At 36.8% G+C, this 19,231-nt stretch overlaps 4 protein-coding genes and 1 long non-coding RNA gene across 12 annotated transcripts; 3 read left to right on the top strand and 2 right to left on the bottom strand.

The window, feature by feature from the left end:
• On the bottom strand, nt 1-996 carry LOC109583111 (uncharacterized). The gene is made up of 4 exons (XR_002185371.1): nt 900-996; nt 468-553; nt 293-349; nt 1-57 (listed from the first exon to the last, which is right to left on the bottom strand). It is a non-coding gene; the product is annotated as an uncharacterized LOC109583111 (long non-coding RNA).
• A 104-nt stretch (nt 997-1,100) lies between these two features.
• LOC105313297 (DET1 homolog) lies at nt 1,101-2,806 on the top strand. The gene is made up of 2 exons (XM_011406601.2): nt 1,101-2,551; nt 2,629-2,806. Exons 1-2 carry the CDS (start codon nt 1,101-1,103, stop codon nt 2,801-2,803), a joined length of 1,626 nt encoding a protein of 541 aa, XP_011404903.1. The 3' UTR covers nt 2,804-2,806.
• Nucleotides 2,807-2,817: 11 nt separating this feature from the next.
• LOC109583108 (uncharacterized) lies at nt 2,818-4,732 on the bottom strand. The gene is made up of 7 exons (XM_019998296.1): nt 4,588-4,732; nt 4,421-4,543; nt 4,280-4,372; nt 4,159-4,228; nt 4,040-4,114; nt 3,453-3,986; nt 2,818-3,404 (listed from the first exon to the last, which is right to left on the bottom strand). Exons 1-7 carry the CDS (start codon nt 4,693-4,695, stop codon nt 2,833-2,835), a joined length of 1,575 nt encoding a protein of 524 aa, XP_019853855.1. The 5' UTR covers nt 4,696-4,732; the 3' UTR covers nt 2,818-2,832.
• Nucleotides 4,733-4,739: 7 nt separating this feature from the next.
• LOC100635276 (probable ATP-dependent RNA helicase DDX46) lies at nt 4,740-8,474 on the top strand. The gene is made up of 4 exons (XM_019998293.1): nt 4,740-4,868; nt 4,947-5,025; nt 5,072-5,140; nt 5,188-8,474. Exons 1-4 carry the CDS (start codon nt 4,805-4,807, stop codon nt 8,411-8,413), a joined length of 3,438 nt encoding a protein of 1,145 aa, XP_019853852.1. The 5' UTR covers nt 4,740-4,804; the 3' UTR covers nt 8,414-8,474.
• Nucleotides 8,475-8,544: 70 nt separating this feature from the next.
• Nucleotides 8,545-19,212, top strand: LOC100635401 (phosphoglycerate mutase-like protein AT74H). 8 transcript variants are annotated; one of them, XM_019998304.1, is made up of 23 exons: nt 9,144-9,240; nt 9,335-9,450; nt 9,517-9,657; nt 9,703-9,816; nt 11,308-11,427; nt 11,472-11,570; nt 11,624-12,102; nt 12,208-12,325; nt 12,384-12,491; nt 13,087-13,448; nt 13,499-13,550; nt 13,604-13,686; nt 13,732-13,943; nt 13,994-14,032; nt 14,081-14,190; nt 14,242-14,303; nt 14,550-14,600; nt 14,649-14,796; nt 14,853-15,091; nt 15,734-15,999; nt 17,241-17,378; nt 17,425-17,523; nt 17,578-17,753. In XM_019998304.1, the coding sequence occupies exons 7-19, from the start codon at nt 11,876-11,878 to the stop codon at nt 14,925-14,927; spliced, it is 1,647 nt and encodes a 548-aa protein (XP_019853863.1). In that variant the 5' UTR covers nt 9,144-9,240; nt 9,335-9,450; nt 9,517-9,657; nt 9,703-9,816; nt 11,308-11,427; nt 11,472-11,570; nt 11,624-11,875; the 3' UTR covers nt 14,928-15,091; nt 15,734-15,999; nt 17,241-17,378; nt 17,425-17,523; nt 17,578-17,753. The 8 variants fall into 8 exon arrangements, with proteins under 8 accessions (XP_019853868.1, XP_019853863.1, XP_019853862.1 ...); XM_019998303.1 differs by having other exon boundaries at nt 9,144-9,450; XM_019998305.1 differs by having other exon boundaries at nt 9,144-9,450; nt 15,862-15,999.
• The last annotated feature ends 19 nt before the right edge of the window (nt 19,213-19,231 follow it).

Below are 19,231 nucleotides of genomic sequence, written 5' to 3' on the forward strand. Positions count from 1 at the left end.
TAATGTCTAAACCAACCACTTCACCATCAACCTCAACATCAATCCTATAAGCATCCTCTGTATGGAGGGAGAGAGAGAAAGAGAGGAAGAGAAAGATTGTCATTTGTCACATACAATGGAATAAGTCTAGAAGTGTTTAGTCTAAATTTCCTTCATGATAATAATAACAACATTATCTTAACATAATCTCTGACTACATGTTGATAAGGAGAGAGGAGGAGAGGAGAGGAGGAGAGAGAGAGAGGGGAGAGAGAGGGGAGAGAGAGCGGCCTGTAGCTCCAGCAGTACTAACCTATTGTTGGGTCATAGTCAGTTGCAAAGATACCACTAGTGAACTGAATGGTGATTGCTGCAAAATGAAAAATAAATAATAACAATGGCTGTCATTATGTAAAGTTTAACTAGCAAAAGAAAAACTTACAAAAATAATAATAATCATAAATGATAAAATAATAAATAATTAATACCTGATTTTCCTACTCCTCCATCTCCAAGGACTGCTATCTTGTAAGTCTGAACCATCTTAGTACCACCTGCTGTCTCCAATGGAGTTCTATAAGGACCAGACATACCAAAATAAATAAATAAAATAAAATAATAATAATAATGAGACTAGCCCTTGTTAGGTAGAAATATATATAGCCTAAGACACTCCCTCACTCACAGTTAAGGACAAAAGATTAGTAAAGGTATGACAGTTATTCAAAGTGTAATAATATACACTGTTACTATATATAGAGGACAGTATCATTATTATAATGGTACACTATAATGATTGCTTTGGTTTGTGTGTGTGTGTGTGTGTGGGCTGGGAACGGTCAAACGGTACAAAAATGTGGCCCGTAAAGGAGTTATTAGAGCCCATACTAGGAGAAGGAGAGAGTCCACGGCTCACTAACCTTATAATTATATTACTACTAGACCTGAAATGCCTTTATCAGCAGCTCCTCTTACTCACTCGTTGCAAATCGAGTTGTAGCGGTAGCCACACCCACGTCAATATTTTACACTGTTCGTTAAATTAGAGTCGTGCCTAGTCTAATTAATTATTCACGAGTAGGTGGAGTAATTAACTTTCATTGCTCCTCCTACTCTTAAAGATGGCGTCTGAAGCTGAGGTACCTCGAGGATGCCCCTCCACACATTTATTGACTCATTTACGCTCCAGAGCCACTGATACTCTGAGTCCTTCCGAGTGGTATCACCACACCAGAGAATTATACACAGTTCTAGTACCAGACGCCCATTACAGCAACGTTAAGACTCCTGATGGCTGCTATTTGAGGAAATTCTCTCCAGATGGGCGCCATTTATTGGCATTTTCTCAGGACCAGCGCTCAGTGGAATATTTTCAGTTCAGGGGCTCAACGGTGGGAGCTCCCAACCTTCAGAACGATGATCAAAATGCAGTTTTTAAAACTTTTTTTGAGCACGTCATCTCTATCTCTGTCTGCCATGGGAATGAGGTACTCAACAGAGAGTGTAGTCTATTTTTAGAAAATTGTGATTACGTCATAGTCGTCTCCTCCTACCCCCTCCCTGATGATGTGCCCCCTCACATGTTCGAAACATTTCAAAATAACGAATCACTTTCGCCTAATTATAGATTCTTACTTGAAAATTACACGATTCACATTTTAAACTTAAAGCGAGGCTGGAGTGGAGTTTCTGATTGTCGCTCGTTTAAATGCGATAAGATATTCCTCTCTCACAACCAAGGTCTTTCTCTCTGTAGATCCAAACTAGCCATTCTCTCATCACAACATCAATCAATTCATTTGTTTGATATTGTTGATGGGCTCTTTATTCCATTGCAGGTGATTGGTCGATTTTGTTACCATAGCGACAATCAGTTATTTACGTCCAGTATTCATTCCAGTATGGCTAATGGGGAGTGGTCTATTTCCTCTCAAAGCCAACAGCATCAGCCATTTTTAGAGAAATGGATAAACTCGCTAAAGCATCGGTTGCTATGTTACATTAAGAAAGAGGCAGAGAAGGTTTCACTGATCACAGGCAATAATACTCACCTGATGCAGTTTTATAGACGATTTGATTATTATAACTCGTTACGAATATGGAAAATGCAGCTGCTAGATGAAAGTACCCTATTATTAAAATATTCCACAGAAGATGTTGTTACAATGCGAGTGAGTGATCCTCTCTCACAACCAGCCTTCTTTGTTTTTTATGACATTGATACTACTCAGATATTCGGTGTATATGAAAACTCGTCTTTGGACTTTTTAAAACTTTACGAAAATAGCGCGGAAAGTTTCCGAGTCTCTGTCTCTCATCCTCTCAACTGGAACAACAGCTGTGTCTCTAACTGTTACTATTGTCGACAGTTACATCAAAAATTTAAACTTACCATAACTAACGCTAGGCATGGCGGAGTCATTGAAGCCACGAAAAGACTATTAGTTCAAGTACCAGTTTGTTCGCAGTCTTTCTCTTCGAGTCCTTATTTAGATTTTAATTTGTTCCGTTATGATGACAAGTGGATATCAGCTCTGGAAAGACCTAAACCATGTGGGGATACCCCTGTCAGGTATGGAGCTAATTAATATTAATTTTATTATTATTATATATTATTATTATTATTATCATTATTATTATTATTATTAGGTTTTTTACTCGTAAAGGTTCTCAAATCAGTTTCATTCTCTCCAGCAGTGCTGGTGGAGGTGGCAATAAGAAACTAGTTGCTTATATATTCCATCCTTATGAACCGTTCATCATATCAATACAGAAGATTGACTCAGACTATGTAGTGCACTTTCATTTTAGAAAATCATTTTAAAATTATTATCATAATAATAATAACAATTATCATAAAATGATGTTTTTAATTATGTCTCGTACAGTGGGCAGTTTACCAGCTGGTATAACCGACTGTTTCTCTAATTTTATCAACTTATCTCTCAATCTGGTTAGCATAACTTCACATCTTGTACTTTCAATCTGTTCATCATCTTCACTGTCACTGTAATCAACTAGTTGTACTGTTGATTCTTCATTCTTACTTCTCTCTGTACAATATTGAGCTAAAGCATTCCCTCCATTTTTGTTACTGTGCTGGAGATAGGAGTTAAGAAATGAATCAAATCTTGTATCAGTATCAATGATGAAATCAATCAGTGTTGATTCATCGTACGTGATACTGTCAAGAAATGAAATAAATAATTCGTGAATGTTCAGTATTAATTCTGAGCTCCCTCTCTCCTGCTGGAGTTCAGTTAGTTTGAGAGAGTAAGTCAATGTCTCTACAAGACAGGTATCCTGTTCACTGATCAACTGCAACAATACATTGATATAAGACTCTCCTTTCTTTAATGAAACTTCTCTTAAATATTGCATGAATCTCTGAACTGGTTTAAATAATAATCTTTCATGAACCAAATCTGAAAATAAAAGAGGATCATACCATTAATGTTCTTGTCATTATTTACCTGTTACATCCTGTGTTGCTAGCTGCAATGAGATTAGCAGTGATTTTCTAATGTAAGTATCAACAATAGAATACTCAATTGATGAGGTATCACTGATCTGATCATACTGACGAGTGAACCAATCATCAATGAAGACATTATGTGAACTAACATAATGATTCATAAATAAATCCAAAATGAGGAGTGGTGACCCAACTCCACCTTCATCATCCAATAGTAGAAGGTGCTTTCTAAATAGATCACATAATTTTGTGTAACAGATGAGAGAGAAGGAGCTTTGAACTGCTTGAGATATGTCACCCAGTATCAATGGTGATTGGAAGGAATGGAGTATGGGAGTTTCAATGTTTGAATGTTTGAGGATTTCAATCATGAGAAGCAATAACTGCAGAAGACTTTGATCAACAGTAGCAGCCATTTTACATACATCAACACGAGGAAGAGGGGGAGAAGAAAGAAGGGGAGAGACTATCTTTTTAAAAAGTTGATTCCAGCAAGATGATAAGACCATGAAACAGCAATCTTTTTTAGCTACTACATAAAATATTATTATTATTATTATTTTTACAAATGTTATTATTACTTACTAGTCAATGGTGTTTTGTTTTCTTTTCTGATTGCTTTTAAAAGTTCAGTTAGCAGCTGCAAACTGTAAACCATTTCTAAAAGAGAATATTAAATCAATTAATAATTATATTTTATTTACCATATTCTGTTGTACGTTCTTCTTTTCTAAGCATTTGTTGAGTCAGCATTATTAAAGTATCTTTTACAATCTATTATCAATTATTATTATTATCAATTATTGTCATCATTATGATTATTACTTTTACTGTGCAATTTTGATTAGACAGTACGGCAACACTGGCCTTCTCTGCTTCATAAACTATTAATCGATCAACATTCTGCAGCAACTTCACCTGCCCGCAATTACAAATAAATAAAATATTATAAATAATTGATATTACCAGTTGATAAGTAACATCGTTCATTAAAGAGACTGCATCTTCTTCTAATAATACTTGTCTAGCGTATAATTGCCTTATTATTGATAATTTAAGTAATAACTGATCTCTATCATCAGTACCTCCCTACAAATCATCATAAAATAAATTAAAACATCTTAGCATATTACATGTATAGGTAGTAGGACACTTTTAATATCACATCCAGGTGCTCCTTTCCCTCTAAAAGCTGGTTCACTCCTTTTAGCGAGGAGAGCATTGTAAAGAGATTCAGCCATTGACCTCTAGATAGTTAGTGGGCGTGGTTTGCTAATTTAACCCTTTGCTCACTCAAATACGTCCATATAACGACACGAGTTGAAGCTGGAGCCACAGATTCAGTGAAAGATGCCCAGAGATAGGACAAGAGATAAAAGGAGAAGGTCTGCCAGCTCTTCATCTAGCAGCTCCAGTAAGATCATGAATATATTGATTAATAATAATAATAATAATAAATTAATAATAATGAATAATAATTTTTAATAATAAGGTGATGAGAGTGAGGGTGAGAGGAGGGGAAGGAGGAAAGAAAGGTCAAGGAAAAGGTCACGCTCAAGAAGTCGTGAGAGGTGAGTCCATTAGTGGGTGTGGCTTAATTTAAGCTCCTCCCACTAGATATAAGAGACGCTCGAGTAGAGACCGTTACCATAGAGACCACCGTCGCCATCGGCAACACAGTAGAAGGTAAGATTGAATTATTATTAATTTATGTGTACTTGTATTTTATGTAGTCCTAGAAGAAGTAGAAATCGGAGTAGTCCTGTATCTTCAAAGAGAAGAGATAGATCAAGAGATAGAGACAGATCAAGAGATAGAGAGAGGTCCAGGAGTCCATCCAGGAGAGATAAGGGAAGGAGGGATAAAGGAGAAGAACAAGTAACTGACAAAACTACGCCCACTCAAATAGATGAACTCCGATCCCAAGAATCTCCGATATCAGAGGCTGATTTCTATACTCCTCAGTCCCATACTCCTCAAGCAGCTGATTCCCATACTCCCCAGACTGATTCCCATACTCCCCAGACTGATTCCCATACTGCCGAGCCTCAGACTGAAGCCCCTAAACCAGTAGTACGTGGGTTTATACCAGTGGGTGGGGTCAGTAATGCCCCTCCCACTTTACTAGCCGATAATAAAGAGAAAGAACCAGAGAATAGTGAAGATAATAAAAGAGAGACGACAGTTGAAGAGTTACAGGCAGAAACTAAAAAGATCGAGGAAGAGATGGCGAAGAGAAGAGAAAGGATGGCAGCCTGGAGAGCAGCGAGACAGAAAGAAGAGGAGGAGACACAAGCAAAGCTAGAGGAAGAGGGAACTGGACGTAAGCAATGGACACTGGAGGACGATGATGATAGTGACGATGAGAATGGAGAGGGAGAGAAAATGGAGGGAGGAGGAGACGAAGAAGAAGTTGATCCTTTGGATGCTTTTATGGTCGATGTCAAGCAAGAGGTGATTAAAGTGAACGAGAACTTTAAACAGAAATATAACAAGGGGGCGGGGGATGGGGTGGAGAAAGCAACTGTTGTCACGGTAACAAAGGTGAAAGGGGTGGAGCCTACGGATGCAGGAAAGAAAGGCGAGCTACTAGAAAATGATCAAGATGCAGCCGAATATTCAGACGAAGAGGAAGGACATGACGCTGAATTCGCATCCGCTCTATCAACAATATTCAAAAAGACTAAAAAGAAAGATCTCCCTACAGTCGACCATCGGAAAATAGAGTACCCTCCATTCAGAAAGGACTTTTATAAAGAGGTTCCAGTCCTCTCTCGTATGACAGAAGAAGAGGTTTCCATGTATCGTATTGAACTGGAGAGCCTTAAAGTGAAGGGGAAGGATTGTCCCAAGCCGGTAAAGGCATGGTCACAGTGTGGGCTGAGCTCTAAAGTAATGGACGTCATAAAGAAGAACGGATACGAGAAGCCAACTCCAATCCAGGCCCAAGCCATACCTGCCATCATGTCGGGTAAGGATGTCATTGGGATTGCTAAAACTGGCAGTGGAAAGACTTTAGCGTTCCTGTTACCTCTGTTTCGTCACGTCTTAGATCAACCCGAGATTGGACCAGAAGATGGTCCCATTTCTCTCATATTTGCTCCAACTAGGGAACTAGCCATTCAAATCTACAACGAATGTCGTAAGTTTTGTAAACCGCTCAAGTTGCGGACGGTCTGTGTCTATGGTGGATCAGGAGTCAGTGAGCAGATAGCTGATCTAAAGAGAGGGGCGGAGATTGTGGTCTGTACTCCCGGCCGTATGATTGATGTGTTAGCCGCTAATAGTGGGCGTGTCACAAATCTAAGGAGACTCACTTATCTGGTGCTGGACGAAGCCGATCGGATGTTTGATATGGGTTTTGAGCCCCAGGTAATGAAGATTATTAATAACACGAGACCGGATAGACAAACGGTCATGTTCTCTGCCACTTTCCCTCGTCAAATGGAGGCGCTTGCTCGTAAAATACTCACTCAACCCATCGAGGTACAGGTGGGTGGGCGGAGCGTCGTCTGTAAAGATGTCGAACAGACTGTTGTGGTCTTAGAGTCGAATCAAAAGTTCCTCAAGTTACTGGAGCTACTGGGGGTGTACCAGGAGCAGGGGAGTGTACTTGTATTTGTAGAGAGACAAGAAACTGCCGATGGATTAATAAAGGATCTCATGAAAGCCTCTTACACTTGTATGGCTTTACACGGAGGAATGGACCAATCGGATCGAGACTCTGTCATATCTGATTTCCGATCTGGGGCCATGCCACTTCTTATTGCTACGTCAGTTGCTGCTAGAGGACTTGATGTAAAGCAGCTGATACTAGTCGTAAATTATGACTGCCCGAATCATTATGAGGACTATGTCCATAGGTGTGGGAGGACAGGACGTGCTGGAAGGAAAGGGTTCGCTTTTACGTTCATCACACCTGACCAGTCACGTCTCTCTGGGGAGATACTAAAAGCTCTTGAGCTATCAGGAGCAGCCGTACCTGAAGAACTGGCTGAGATGTGGAAGGGATTCACTGAGCAGATGAAATCGGAGGGTAAGACTAAAGTGAAGAAGAGATCAGCAGCTGGCTTTAAGGGGAAAGGATTTAAATTCACTGAGGAGGAGAACGCCCAGTCTTTGGAGAAGAAATTGAAGCAAAAGAGCACGTTAAACCTTGGAGACTCTGACGATGAAGATGAATACGCTATCATGACAATGGAGAAGAAACTGGAAGAGGTATTTAGTGGGAAACCTCGTAAGATAGACCCCTCCGCCCCTCAGATACCCGTCATCAAGAATAACCAGCAAAACCTTAACCCCACGGCTTCAAAGAACCTTGCTAAAGCAGCCGCCATTGCTGATAAGATAGCGTCTCTAAAGAACCTTGGGTCATCAGGCCAGACCTCCTCAGCAGCTCAAGAGGCAGCGACTAATGTACTGAAAGGAGAAGATGTGTCTATGTCTGGAGTAGTACTAGCATCTCAAATAGCTGCTAGTATCAACGCTAAAGTCGGAGCCTCTAAAGCAAAGGCATCAAAAGCATACCTACCAGTAGGTACTGTATTACCCAATGTAGGGGGCGGGGCAGGGGGAGGGGCTGGAGACGAGAGCGACTCGGAGGAAGAAGATAATATATTTAATAAAACCGGTCTGAGTCAATTGATACACTACGAAGATGATATTGATATCAACGACTTCCCACAGTCTATAAGATTCAAGATAACGACACGAGATGTACTTGATGACATCGGAGAGTTATCAGACTCCTACATATCAGTACGAGGTATTTATGTACCACCTGGCAAACAAAACAAACTGACTGATACTAGTAGACTCCATTTATTGATTGAAGGGAAGACGGAAAGGTCTGTCACAGTGGCTAAGCAAGAGATTAAGCACCTGGTGAAGGAGGAGGCACAGAAACTGGCGGCTCACGTGAACCCGTACCAGAAGACTGGGAGATACTCAGTATTGTAGTTATACCCACCCACTCGTTATAATTAATTAATATTGATTATTAATTAATTAATAATAATACTGTAATTGTTAATTATTTTGTATTTAATTTATTATTATTATTATTTACAGTTTTATTTGTTTCTTGTTGTTTCTCGTTGATACTCTTTCTTTCTTTCTCTTCTTTTCTTAATTTATCAAAATATGGTTTGAATAAATAAATTCCTCCTCCGACTCCAAATGTAAGGAAAATAGCGAAATCAGAAAGACCAAGTCCCCTCATGCCACACACACTGCAGCTGCTGCTGATGAAGAATGACACCTTTTCTCTGTTCTCTCTTGAAATAGAAGTTAATCCATGTGCTTTAATTAGAATTATACCCACATGGCCACTGATGATGGACTAAGAAAGAGACAGCCTCATTCTGCTCCTCTCTCTCCTCCAAAACAAGAAGAACCTCCTCCTCCTCCTACTCAATCCTACAGCAGGTGTTCTAATGCTCTCCTGTCCCTCCTGATCCTCTATCGGTTCATTAATGATTAATGAACCGATAGAGGATCAGAAATGCGTTACTAGTACAGACACGGTTTGTACCTGATGAATACTTTCAAAGCATTGAGGTCTCCTACTACATGAACTACCAATATCCTTTTATATTTGCTATTATTATACTTAATATATACTTGTACATTATATTAAGTAAAAAATTGTTTGTTTGTTAATTTTCTTAATATGTTGTTGTTTTTACGAGAGGTCATTTGAAATGAATTCTTTTGTGGCTGAACATGAAACTTTTGTGGCTAGTTTGATCTAACGCCAAAAAAATAATTCCAGTCAACAATCAAAAGTATGACAACAATTTTTCCTTCAACAGACGTTGGTTATTAATTAATAAGCCTCAATAATGTAATGAATAATAATGCATATTCATTACTCATTAGGATATGCCATAATGGGGATACATGTATATCATCACATATCAAGTATGTTATATTCATGGTATGTGGTATATAAGACATGTGAAATCTCTTAGTTTGGATCAACTATAACTGAAGAGGTACATATTGTTAAAATATATGAATTTCTTAAAATGTATGAATTTGCTGTTTTGTTATTCGCAAAGATTACTATGAATATACTAATGGAGTTTACGGGCGTTAATTATCAGTCTTCGTGTGCTCCGTGTGGTTATTTATATATTCATTATTGATCCACTCATTATTGATAATGAAAGAAGTGGAAAATCTCACCACCTGTCTTGATGGTAATGTTTATTACATTTAATGTTGACTTGATTCTTATTTTATAGTTGAGCAGACGGTTTCAACTAGATTCAAAATGTCTCTTCACTCCTGTATTGCATTTCTCCGAGTTGTTATTGTGGGGTTGTCCGCTTTGTTCAAGTGCAATAAAAAGGATATCGGTATTGTGAAATAGAACTTATAACTTTTATCAAGTTTTACTTTAGGAAATAAGTTTTTATGACCTTGGGGTGAAACCCCAAGGTCGTTCCTAAGATTGAATTTAGCCCCCGCGATGTAAAATAATTGATTGTATGTCAACACTTACATTTCTTCATGTCTTTTATACCAGGGCTGTAGCAAGCGGTACGGCTGGTACAGCCAGAGCTGTACCACTTTTTAGCCCAAAAAAGGGCGTGGCAAGGAGGCAGGGCTTGATTAATGGGTGTTGTTTCTTATTTTTAACAATTTTTTATTTTTATAAAGTATTGCTATTGCAATTAAATGAATAACTACTAAATTTGAGGCAATCAACAGCTTAAAATGACTAATTCTTATACTACAGCTGCTGCTTTTCAATCTGAGATGATACTTCCACCACTGAGCTCCTCACCAACTGTGAAGTAGGAATATCAACAAATGCTTATAATAAGTTGTTTTCTTGGTTGTCACACCTACACCTTGACACACCCACATCTTGGCCTGACCACTTTTGAGGTGCTTGCTACAGGCCTGTTCTATACTATATCCCAGTTGAGTTTGGGACAAGAAAAACTGGAATAACTTTTTATAGGAAAGTGAGATAAGGATGAAATTTTCACAGGTTCTTAGTCGCCAAAGTCCATCAAAATCTGTGAAACCTTGGGTATCTCAGCCCTTGGGAACCCCGAGAACCAGGTTCTCCCTATAAACAATGGCACACCAAAGCTAACCGCAATGACGTTTTATGATGTCATAGTTTACATAAGCACATGTAGTCGAGCGCCCTAACTGATAATTCTTCTTTTAAAAAGCTAATAGAGCAAGATTTTCTGATAATAATGGCCTTTATGAAAGCTAGTTGACTCCAGCAGCTATTGTACTGCTTATCAGCAACAGCAAGACTGTTTTAAGATTGAAACAACACAGCCGCCATTCCTCTATGAATATCATTATAATACGTCATTTTGTGACGTAGATACATTTTACAAAATAACAATTTTGACCATAGATAATAGAGTAAATGAAATAGTAATAGTAAATAGTTTACTCTATTATCTATGTTTTGACTCACTTAGCAACGCTCCACCCAGCCCCTCACGTAAGTGGGTGTGGCCACGGTAAGCAAAATGGCGGCACGGAAGCAGAACAAAGTTATGAGCTTTCTACCAAGAAGAATAAAGCAAAGATGATGCCTAAAGATTTATCAAGAATCACTAGAAGGTATTAAGAACCTTTATAAGTCTTAGTAAGAAGGAATAAATGCCTACTATGCGCGCAAGGTGGTGAAATCAATCTTAGGACAATTTTTACACTTATATACGCTTGTTAACTAGGAACAAGTTCTATGAGGTTACTGGGTTTTTTAGCATCTTGTTTCGTCAATTATCCAGTAACAATACATGACAATCAATGATAATATCAGTTGATTGCAATAATTGTCAATTGATTTAGTTTTATAAATTCATTTCTAGGGAACCTAAAACTAAATAATATCAGAGCAGCCTGTTTCTACATTGCTATTACCACTGGGGCCTCCTTTTTGTCTTATGTGTTTCTTTGCATTCTGTTCAAATGTGACAGGAATGATCGGGGTATTGAAACATAATTTAAATTTACATTAATTTTCAAAATTTAGGAAATCGGTTCATAACGAGGGAACAATTTGAAAGTTTTAGAAGTTTTTCTGAGTACAAGTCCTGGTTCTGTCAAAGGTATTGCAGGCAAGATCCCCCAGGTATGGTGAAACCATTAAGAATTAATGATAATTATCATTTTATTATTTTATAGTATGTGTATAAACACCTTCAGAACATCAAAAAGAACATCAAAGAGTACTTATAATAAAGCCGTTATTATTGTTATTTTTTATTTTTATTATTGTTGTTGTCGTTGTTGCTCCACATTGTTGTTCTATGACAATTAATAATGGGCATTGTTCTAATTAAAGCACTTGGATTAACTTCCAATAACTTGCCCACATGGCAGTGCAGTCATGATGGCACAATGATGACAAACTGACAATCCTCTGAATCCAGGCACATGGCCACTGATGATGGACTAAGGAAGAGACAGGTTCATTCTGCTCCTCTCTCTCCTCCAAAACAAGAAGAACCACCTCCTCCTACTCAATCCTACAGCAGGTGTTCTAATACTCTCCTGTCCCTCCTGATCCTCTATCGGTTCATTAATGCGTTACTAGTACAGACACGGTTTGTTCCTGATGAATACTTTCAAAGCATTGAGGTCTCCTACTACATGAACTACCAATATCCTTTTACATTCACTATTATTACACTTAATATATACTTGTACATTATATTAAGTAAACAATTGTTTGTTTGTTTATTTTCTTAATATGTTGTTGTTTTTACGAGAGGTCATTTGACCTGGGAGTGGAGGCGTGGTCTGAGAGGGTATACTCATCCTTTTCTATTTTTTTTGATTTATAAAATATTAACAATTACTGGAACTAACTCGCAATGGATGATAGTATGATTATAATCAGTTAAATTATTATTAATTATTGTTAATTATTATTGATTAATAGTCTGAGAGTCCAAAGATATTTCAAAGTCTCATAGCAGCTGCCTCTGACTGGTTTATTTACAAGTTGACATTAATAATGTTCAACTGCAAGGAAACTGCAAAATATGCAGTAAGTTATTACATTTCTGATACATATATATACATGTACTTATGTTGTGTAGAAAGTTTGAACTGATTCCGATCAAGTTTGGATTTTTTACGAATTTTTAAAGTTGCTCCAAAATCGGACCAAAGTCCCTGTACTATAGTACAGGGAATTTTGCCAAAAATGAAAAGGAGAGAATTCTCCATTTTTATTACATTTCTTAATACATATACACGTTCTTATGTTGTGTAGAAAGTTTGAGCTGATTCCGATCAAGTTTGGATTTTTTACGAATTTTTAAAGTTGCTCCAAAATCGGGCCAAAGTCCCTGTACTATAGTACAGGGTTACAGACCAAATTTTGCCAAAAATGAAAAGGAGAGAATTCTCCATTTTTATTACATTTCCTGATACATATACATGTTCTTATGTTGTGTAGCAAGTTTGAGCTGATTCCGATCAAAATTGGATTTTTTACTAATTTAAGTTGCTAAAAAATCAGGCCAAAGTCCCTGTACTACAGTACATGGTCTCTGGCCTAATTTTGCAAAAATCAAATAGGTAGAAATTCTGCATTTTTATTAATAATTAATATATGTATATTTATTTATTTTCTGTAGTTGCTCTGTCACATATTCTCATGGTTCATATTCTATTGCTGTACCAGGACACTCTCCAATACAATGGAGTCATCACTCTCTCCAATGATACTCTACTACTGGATCAAAGCACTCAATACTAATGACAGTATATCTAATAAGACAATGTGTGATTATACACGGACTAGTCTCCATACTTCACTCTACTTGGTCCTGATGGCTTTATCAGTTCTTGTAAGACCTACTGGAGTGATACTGTGGGCTCCATTTTGTTTAATTCATTTAATTATTATTATAAGAAGAGGAGGAGGAGCATCAGGTGAAAGGGGGAGGAGGAAGTGGGTGGAGTTTCGTAAAACACTCATCATTATGATAATAGTGATGTAAGGAGATGTGTTTGATTAATTAATTAATTATTTATTTTATTTATTAGTTTTTTATCTTTATTATGGTCGATATTAATTGATAGATTCTACTATGGGAAGGTCAGTCAACTCATTAATTATTCATTATTAAAATTTTCTATATTATTGTTCAGTGGGTTTTTGTTCAATACGAGTTCCTAAAGTTTAATATTTTGGAGGGACGATCGTCAAATTTTGGAACTCACCCATGGCATTGGTAATTATACATTTATTTATTATTATTTATTTACATGTACATTAGGTACATATCTCAAGGGTTTCCTGCAATGTTATTCTCATTCCTTCCTCTTCTGGTTCATGGTCTTTATATTTCATCAATAAATAGTTACAATCCACTTCATTCACTCTCTCCACTGGCAGCAGCTGTCATTCTGTTGATAGTTCACAGTTTTATAAAACACAAAGAATTCAGATTCGTACTACCATCTCTAACACTATCAATACCTTACATTGGTATGTACGTGTACATGTATTTTAAATGTTTTCTATTCCACCTGCTGCAGGTTTGAGTGTTTCTAGTTTATTAAATAGAAATTCAAAAGGTATTTTTATTTAATATTGTTCGTTGCTATTATTATTATTATTGCTAGTTATTAAAGTTATAGTTATTATATTAATATTAATTAACGTGCCAATGTCACTGTACTTCTCAATCATTCATCAAAGAGGAGACGTATCAGTAATGAAGCATTTAAGACAAGTAATTAATAATAATAATAATTATTTAATATTTATTATTAATTATTCATAGAGCGTCAATAGCAGTTCATCAGTATTGTTTCTATTACCTTGTTACTCAACTCCTTTATACAGGTAATTAATTGTTATTACCGTATACCGGTTTATTTTTGTGGTGAAAAATTTTCGTGAATCTTGCATTTCTAAGATTTTGTAGAATTAATTTTTACGAGTTGCTTGCAAACTGCACCATGTGGCAATGAAGAGCAAAATTTCGCGGTAAAAATTTTTCACGACTGATCAAAAACCACGAAATTTGCGAAAATATTACCACGAAAACAAACCGGTGTACAGTAATTATAATTAATTGTTATTAATTAGTTATCTCCATGGTGATCATCAGTTGCAGTTCTTGGAGTGTCTTCCTGACGAGTGAGTTAATTAATTGTGTGGGCGGTGTTACCTACATTCTTTATATAGCGGTTTTCCTAATATAGAAACAGAGTTTTATTCATCACCTCTTGACTGGTTATTAATTCATATTAAGGACCCGCCCACTCATATTGTGTTTTATGACGTTCTGTTATCAAAAATTGAAGAATATCTCCACAACAATTCATATGTACAGGTATGCACTATTGGTACTTATTTTAATGGGTGGTCCATTCAATTTTTGTATGATAGGAAGCTAAATTGTTTCATACTCATTTCAAAGACAATGACAAAACTGGACAATATATATTAGTATATACTTCATAATAATGAACTTATTTGTATTGAGTGAGCAATGCTGAATCATCAGATTACATCAAACCATTTATGTAATGTGGAGGAGGGTTGTCAGCCCTGAGTGTGAATATCTAATAATAACTGTAGCCTCATTTCTGTCAGCCATTTTTGTCCAGTTAGGCTCTTGTAAGCAGGTCAGTCAGTGTTGTCCAGTTAGTTGTCAGTGTTGTTTGTTATTTGTAATCAAATTATATGTGTAGCTGTTTGTATACCCCGGTACCTTGTAGCTATTTTATTGTACTCTAGTTTGCTAGGTTGTGTTAATGTTATCACAAGTTTATGATGGAGTGTAATGTGGATGAGTATGCTTGATATGATAATAGATAAGGCTACTGTACAGTACTGAAACTTGTTTCATGAAATATATTGAAATATATTGACTCTTGTATAAAATGCGTTTCATTACACAAGTTTTAAGAAGCAAGCCATATAGTGTATGATTTAATGCTGAAACAAAATTAAATTTCTTCAAAATATACCGGCCTGTTAGACACTATTGTTTCTAATAGTGCACAGTTTTTAGCATAATGCATATTCTGATTACTTTATCATGGATACCGTATAGCTGGTTTATTTCGTGTGGGATTAATTTTCGTGCAGGCTCAAATCCACTAAAATTAATTCCACTAAATTTTATTAAAACCAATTAAATGTTAAAAAATTAGCAAGGCACTAAAATTAATTCCAATGAAATTTAAGCAGCAAAAATTTGAGGCCACAAAATAAACCAGCTATACGGTATTGATTGTATTCAAATATGAGCCAGTTATTTTTAGGTAAATTTTGTCACGCGTGCGCAGCACATGCGTAATTAATGGTATCGCCATATTTGGCTCCCGTATCATGTGACTAGCATCAAAGACTACAATGGCTATTTGTACCTTCTTCTTCATTATGTTGATAGAAAGCTCAAATGGATCTGTTGCTGAAGATCAACAAGGAAAGATAGCCTTCTATTCCTTATGGATGCCTCCTTTTGCCTTTGGAGTCATTTCTCATGTCATCATTATTAGATTCATTTTATATCTTATGGACAAATCGAGTAAATAAAATAAATACACACACATATATATACATAGTGGATTACCATTGGGCTGTCCTTAATACATGTACAGTGTAGCCTCTTTATTAAGGACACCATTGGGCTCACACTACCTGTCCTTAATACATGTACAGTGTAGCCTCTTTATTAAGGACACCATTGGGCTCACACTACCTGTCCTTAATACATGTACAGTGTAGCCTCTTTATTAAGGACACCATTGGGCCCACACTACCTGTCCTTAATACATGTACAGTGTAGCCTCTTTATTAAGGACACCATTGGGCCCACGCTACCTGTCCTTAATACATGTACAGTGTAGCCTCTTTATTAAGGACACCATTGGGCCCACGCTACCTGTCCTTAATACATGTACAGTGTAGCCTCTTTATTAAGGACACCATTGGGCCCACGCTACCTGTCCTTAATACATGTACAGTGTAGCCTCTTTATTAAGGACACCATTGGGCCCACACTACCTGTCCTTAATACATGTACAGTGTAGCCTCTTTATTAAGGACACCATTGGGCCCACACTACCTGTCCTTAATACAGAGGTGTCCTCATTTCAGAGGTACTTTTGTATAGGCTTGTACCAATTGAGACATTACAAGATGTCCTCATTATAAAAGTGTCCTCATGATACACATTATTTGTAGTATGGTGCCGCCAGTGCTACAACTTCCAATAACTGCACGGCAGGAAAATGTAGCACTGTGTGGAATATATAGTACTGCATAGTATAATATGTATGGGCTTTCCTGTTAACCACAAGCTTTGATAGAGGCAAATAACAGCCTCGGCTACATACACTAGACATGTAACAACAATAATAGTGATAAATGAGATCTGATCGTCTTGTGCTGGCCACCTGCGCTGGCCACCTGCGCGACTTTTGAAATTTCATTTGATCCGCCCACGCACCACTACAAACCAATCAAAGCACTGTTGATTCGTAGATTACGGAAATTATTGCACTCGGGACGGTCTCGACGAAAATGTAGCACTCGGCTTCGCCTCATGCTACATTTTCCTCTCAACCGCCCCTCATGCAATAATTTCCGTAACCTACTCTCAACAGTGCTTTAACTAATACGTATATTTTGATTTTTATCCATAAATTATGCATACATGAACTGTCACTTCAAAACCTATTTATGACATATTGTTTAACTTTTTTATTGTCTTCGTAAGAAAATAATGAATTGTTATTTGATTAATTTTTATTGGTCCATTTCTAGGGAACCTCATTTCAAGTGGCTTTACGAGGACAATAAAGAATAAGGTTGTGACACTACTCTACACCACTATTGGCAGTGGTGTGTCAATTTTGGCATATGTCTCTATGTGCATTGCAATCGAGTGCAACATTGATTTGGGTATATTAAAACAGAATTTATACTTACATTAATTTTAAACTTTTAGGGCTCTGGTTCATACCAAGGGACCAATTCAATGGATTTACAGGTTTCATTGAGTTCAATTCTTGGTACCTTCAAAGGAATCAAAGGGAAGATTCCCCAGGTATGTAGTAACACAATTAAAATAATAATTATAAGTTTATTCTTATTTTTATAGTTTAAACATGCACGTTCTATTATTATAATGGCTGACGGATTGTTACTGCACATATTGTTAAAGGCAATAAATACAGAAAAATAGAAACAGAAAAAGACGTGTTGTTATAATGAAGCCATTATTATTGTTGCTGTTGATAAAATTAATTTTATGAGTGGGTAGAGCTAGTTAATTAAGAAACTGAAAATGAGTGATAGAGCCTCTGGAGTTACAAGAGAGGAGGACATAAGGACACTAGGTGGAGGAGTACTGAGTCCTTTATCTCCTCCACTAACTGACAAGGCGGACTCACATCCTCTTTATAGAGCAGATACTGTAACAAAGAGTGACACACCCCCTTCTCCTGTTGAGAAATGGAACTATACTGATATTATTGCCTGGCTGACTGAACTAGGATTCTCTCAATATAAATCTAAGTTCAATCATCATGCCATTACTAACGGAGCCATTCTGATGCAGTTAACAGAAGAACATTTGGACAAGATGGGTATCAGTATCATTGGACACAGACTATCAATAGTCACTGGTATAGACCAACTGAGGAGGAGATCAGGACTACTGCCTGCTGCTAGATTTGTTAACATTGATTATCTACTGGAAGAGTACGTGGACATTATTATTTTTATTTATTTATTTATTTTTACAGATTGGATGAGGCTAAATCAAGACGTTCTTTAAAATCTTATCCTAAAAGAATCATATTAATAAGACATGCTGAAGTAATTATTATTTATTTATTTATTTATTTAATTTATTAATTAATTTATTTATTCTTTTAATAGTCTGAGGGTAATATTGATAACTCTTTATATGCAACTACACCTGATGCTAAGCTAAAGATTACTGATAAAGGAAGAGAACAGGCTAAAGTAAGAATGGAATCTGTTATTATTATTATTATTATTGTTGTTGTTATTATACTTGTTGTTTAGAAAGCAGGTTTGGAGCTTAAGGAACTGATTGGTACGGAATCCTGTGGGTTTTATGTGTCACCATTTCTTCGATCAAAACAAACTTTTGAAGGAATAAGAGCAGCCTTCACCAATGAACAGGTAACAAACTATTGCTCCTCCTCCTCCTCATCTTTCGTTAGGTTTTATATGAAAGAGAAGACCCAAGGATACGAGAACAAGAATGGGGCAACTATCAGGTACCAGAGAAGATGGGTCAGGTTATGGATGAGAGAAGAAGCATTGGGTCATTCTTCTATCGGTTTCCAACAGGAGAAAGGTGAAGAGTCACACCCTGATATCTCCTCAATCAGTTCTTTGTCTGTATAGTGGAGCTGATGTGTTTGATAGAGTCTCTATATTTCTGGAGTCCTTGTATAGGGATATGGGTAAAGGGAGGTGTGGTCAGAATGCAGTGATAGTATCACATGGGCTGTTCTGTCGACTGTTCTTAACAAGATTTTATCACTGGCCAGTAAATACATGTACTTGTTGTTTTATTATTATTATTATTATTGTGACTTTTAGATTGAGTATTTTCATCGTTTGTGGAACTTGGAAAACTGCCAGCTCGTTGTGATGGAGTTTCAAGAAGACGGATATTTCAAATTAACTTCAAAACTTAAAGTTGATCCTTAAAATTAATTTTATTTTAGCCTGAGCTAACGCCCACGCACCTTGTTAACACCTTGAGCTAACGCCCA

Source organism: Amphimedon queenslandica, unplaced genomic scaffold, assembly GCF_000090795.2.
Source record: "Amphimedon queenslandica unplaced genomic scaffold, v1.1 AMPQUscaffold_13328, whole genome shotgun sequence".
NCBI classification, from domain to species: Eukaryota; Metazoa; Porifera; class Demospongiae; order Haplosclerida; family Niphatidae; genus Amphimedon; species Amphimedon queenslandica.

Bases quoted from the DNA above. Each gene is read 5' to 3' on its own strand.
- LOC105313297 (XM_011406601.2), top strand. From the start codon at position 1,101: ATGGCGTCTGAAGCTGAGGTACCTCGAGGATGCCCCTCCACACATTTA. The intron at 2,552-2,628 runs GTATGGAGCTAA...TATTATTATTAG, and splicing joins TGTGGGGATACCCCTGTCAG to GTTTTTTACTCGTAAAGGTT.
- LOC109583108 (XM_019998296.1), bottom strand. From the start codon at position 4,695: ATGGCTGAATCTCTTTACAATGCTCTCCTCGCTAAAAGGAGTGAACCA. The intron at 4,373-4,420 runs GTAATATCAATT...AATTGCGGGCAG, and splicing joins ACGATGTTACTTATCAACTG to GTGAAGTTGCTGCAGAATGT. The intron at 4,229-4,279 runs GTAATAATCATA...AATTGATAATAG, and splicing joins ATCAAAATTGCACAGTAAAA to ATTGTAAAAGATACTTTAAT.
- LOC100635276 (XM_019998293.1), top strand. From the start codon at position 4,805: ATGCCCAGAGATAGGACAAGAGATAAAAGGAGAAGGTCTGCCAGCTCT. The intron at 5,026-5,071 runs GTGAGTCCATTA...TCCTCCCACTAG, and splicing joins CGCTCAAGAAGTCGTGAGAG to ATATAAGAGACGCTCGAGTA. The intron at 5,141-5,187 runs GTAAGATTGAAT...TATTTTATGTAG, and splicing joins CATCGGCAACACAGTAGAAG to TCCTAGAAGAAGTAGAAATC.
- LOC100635401 (XM_019998303.1), top strand. From the start codon at position 11,876: ATGGCCACTGATGATGGACTAAGGAAGAGACAGGTTCATTCTGCTCCT. The intron at 12,103-12,207 runs ATATCCTTTTAC...TGTTGTTTTTAC, and splicing joins TCCTACTACATGAACTACCA to GAGAGGTCATTTGACCTGGG. The intron at 14,797-14,852 runs GTATGCACTATT...TTTGTATGATAG, and splicing joins ACAACAATTCATATGTACAG to GAAGCTAAATTGTTTCATAC.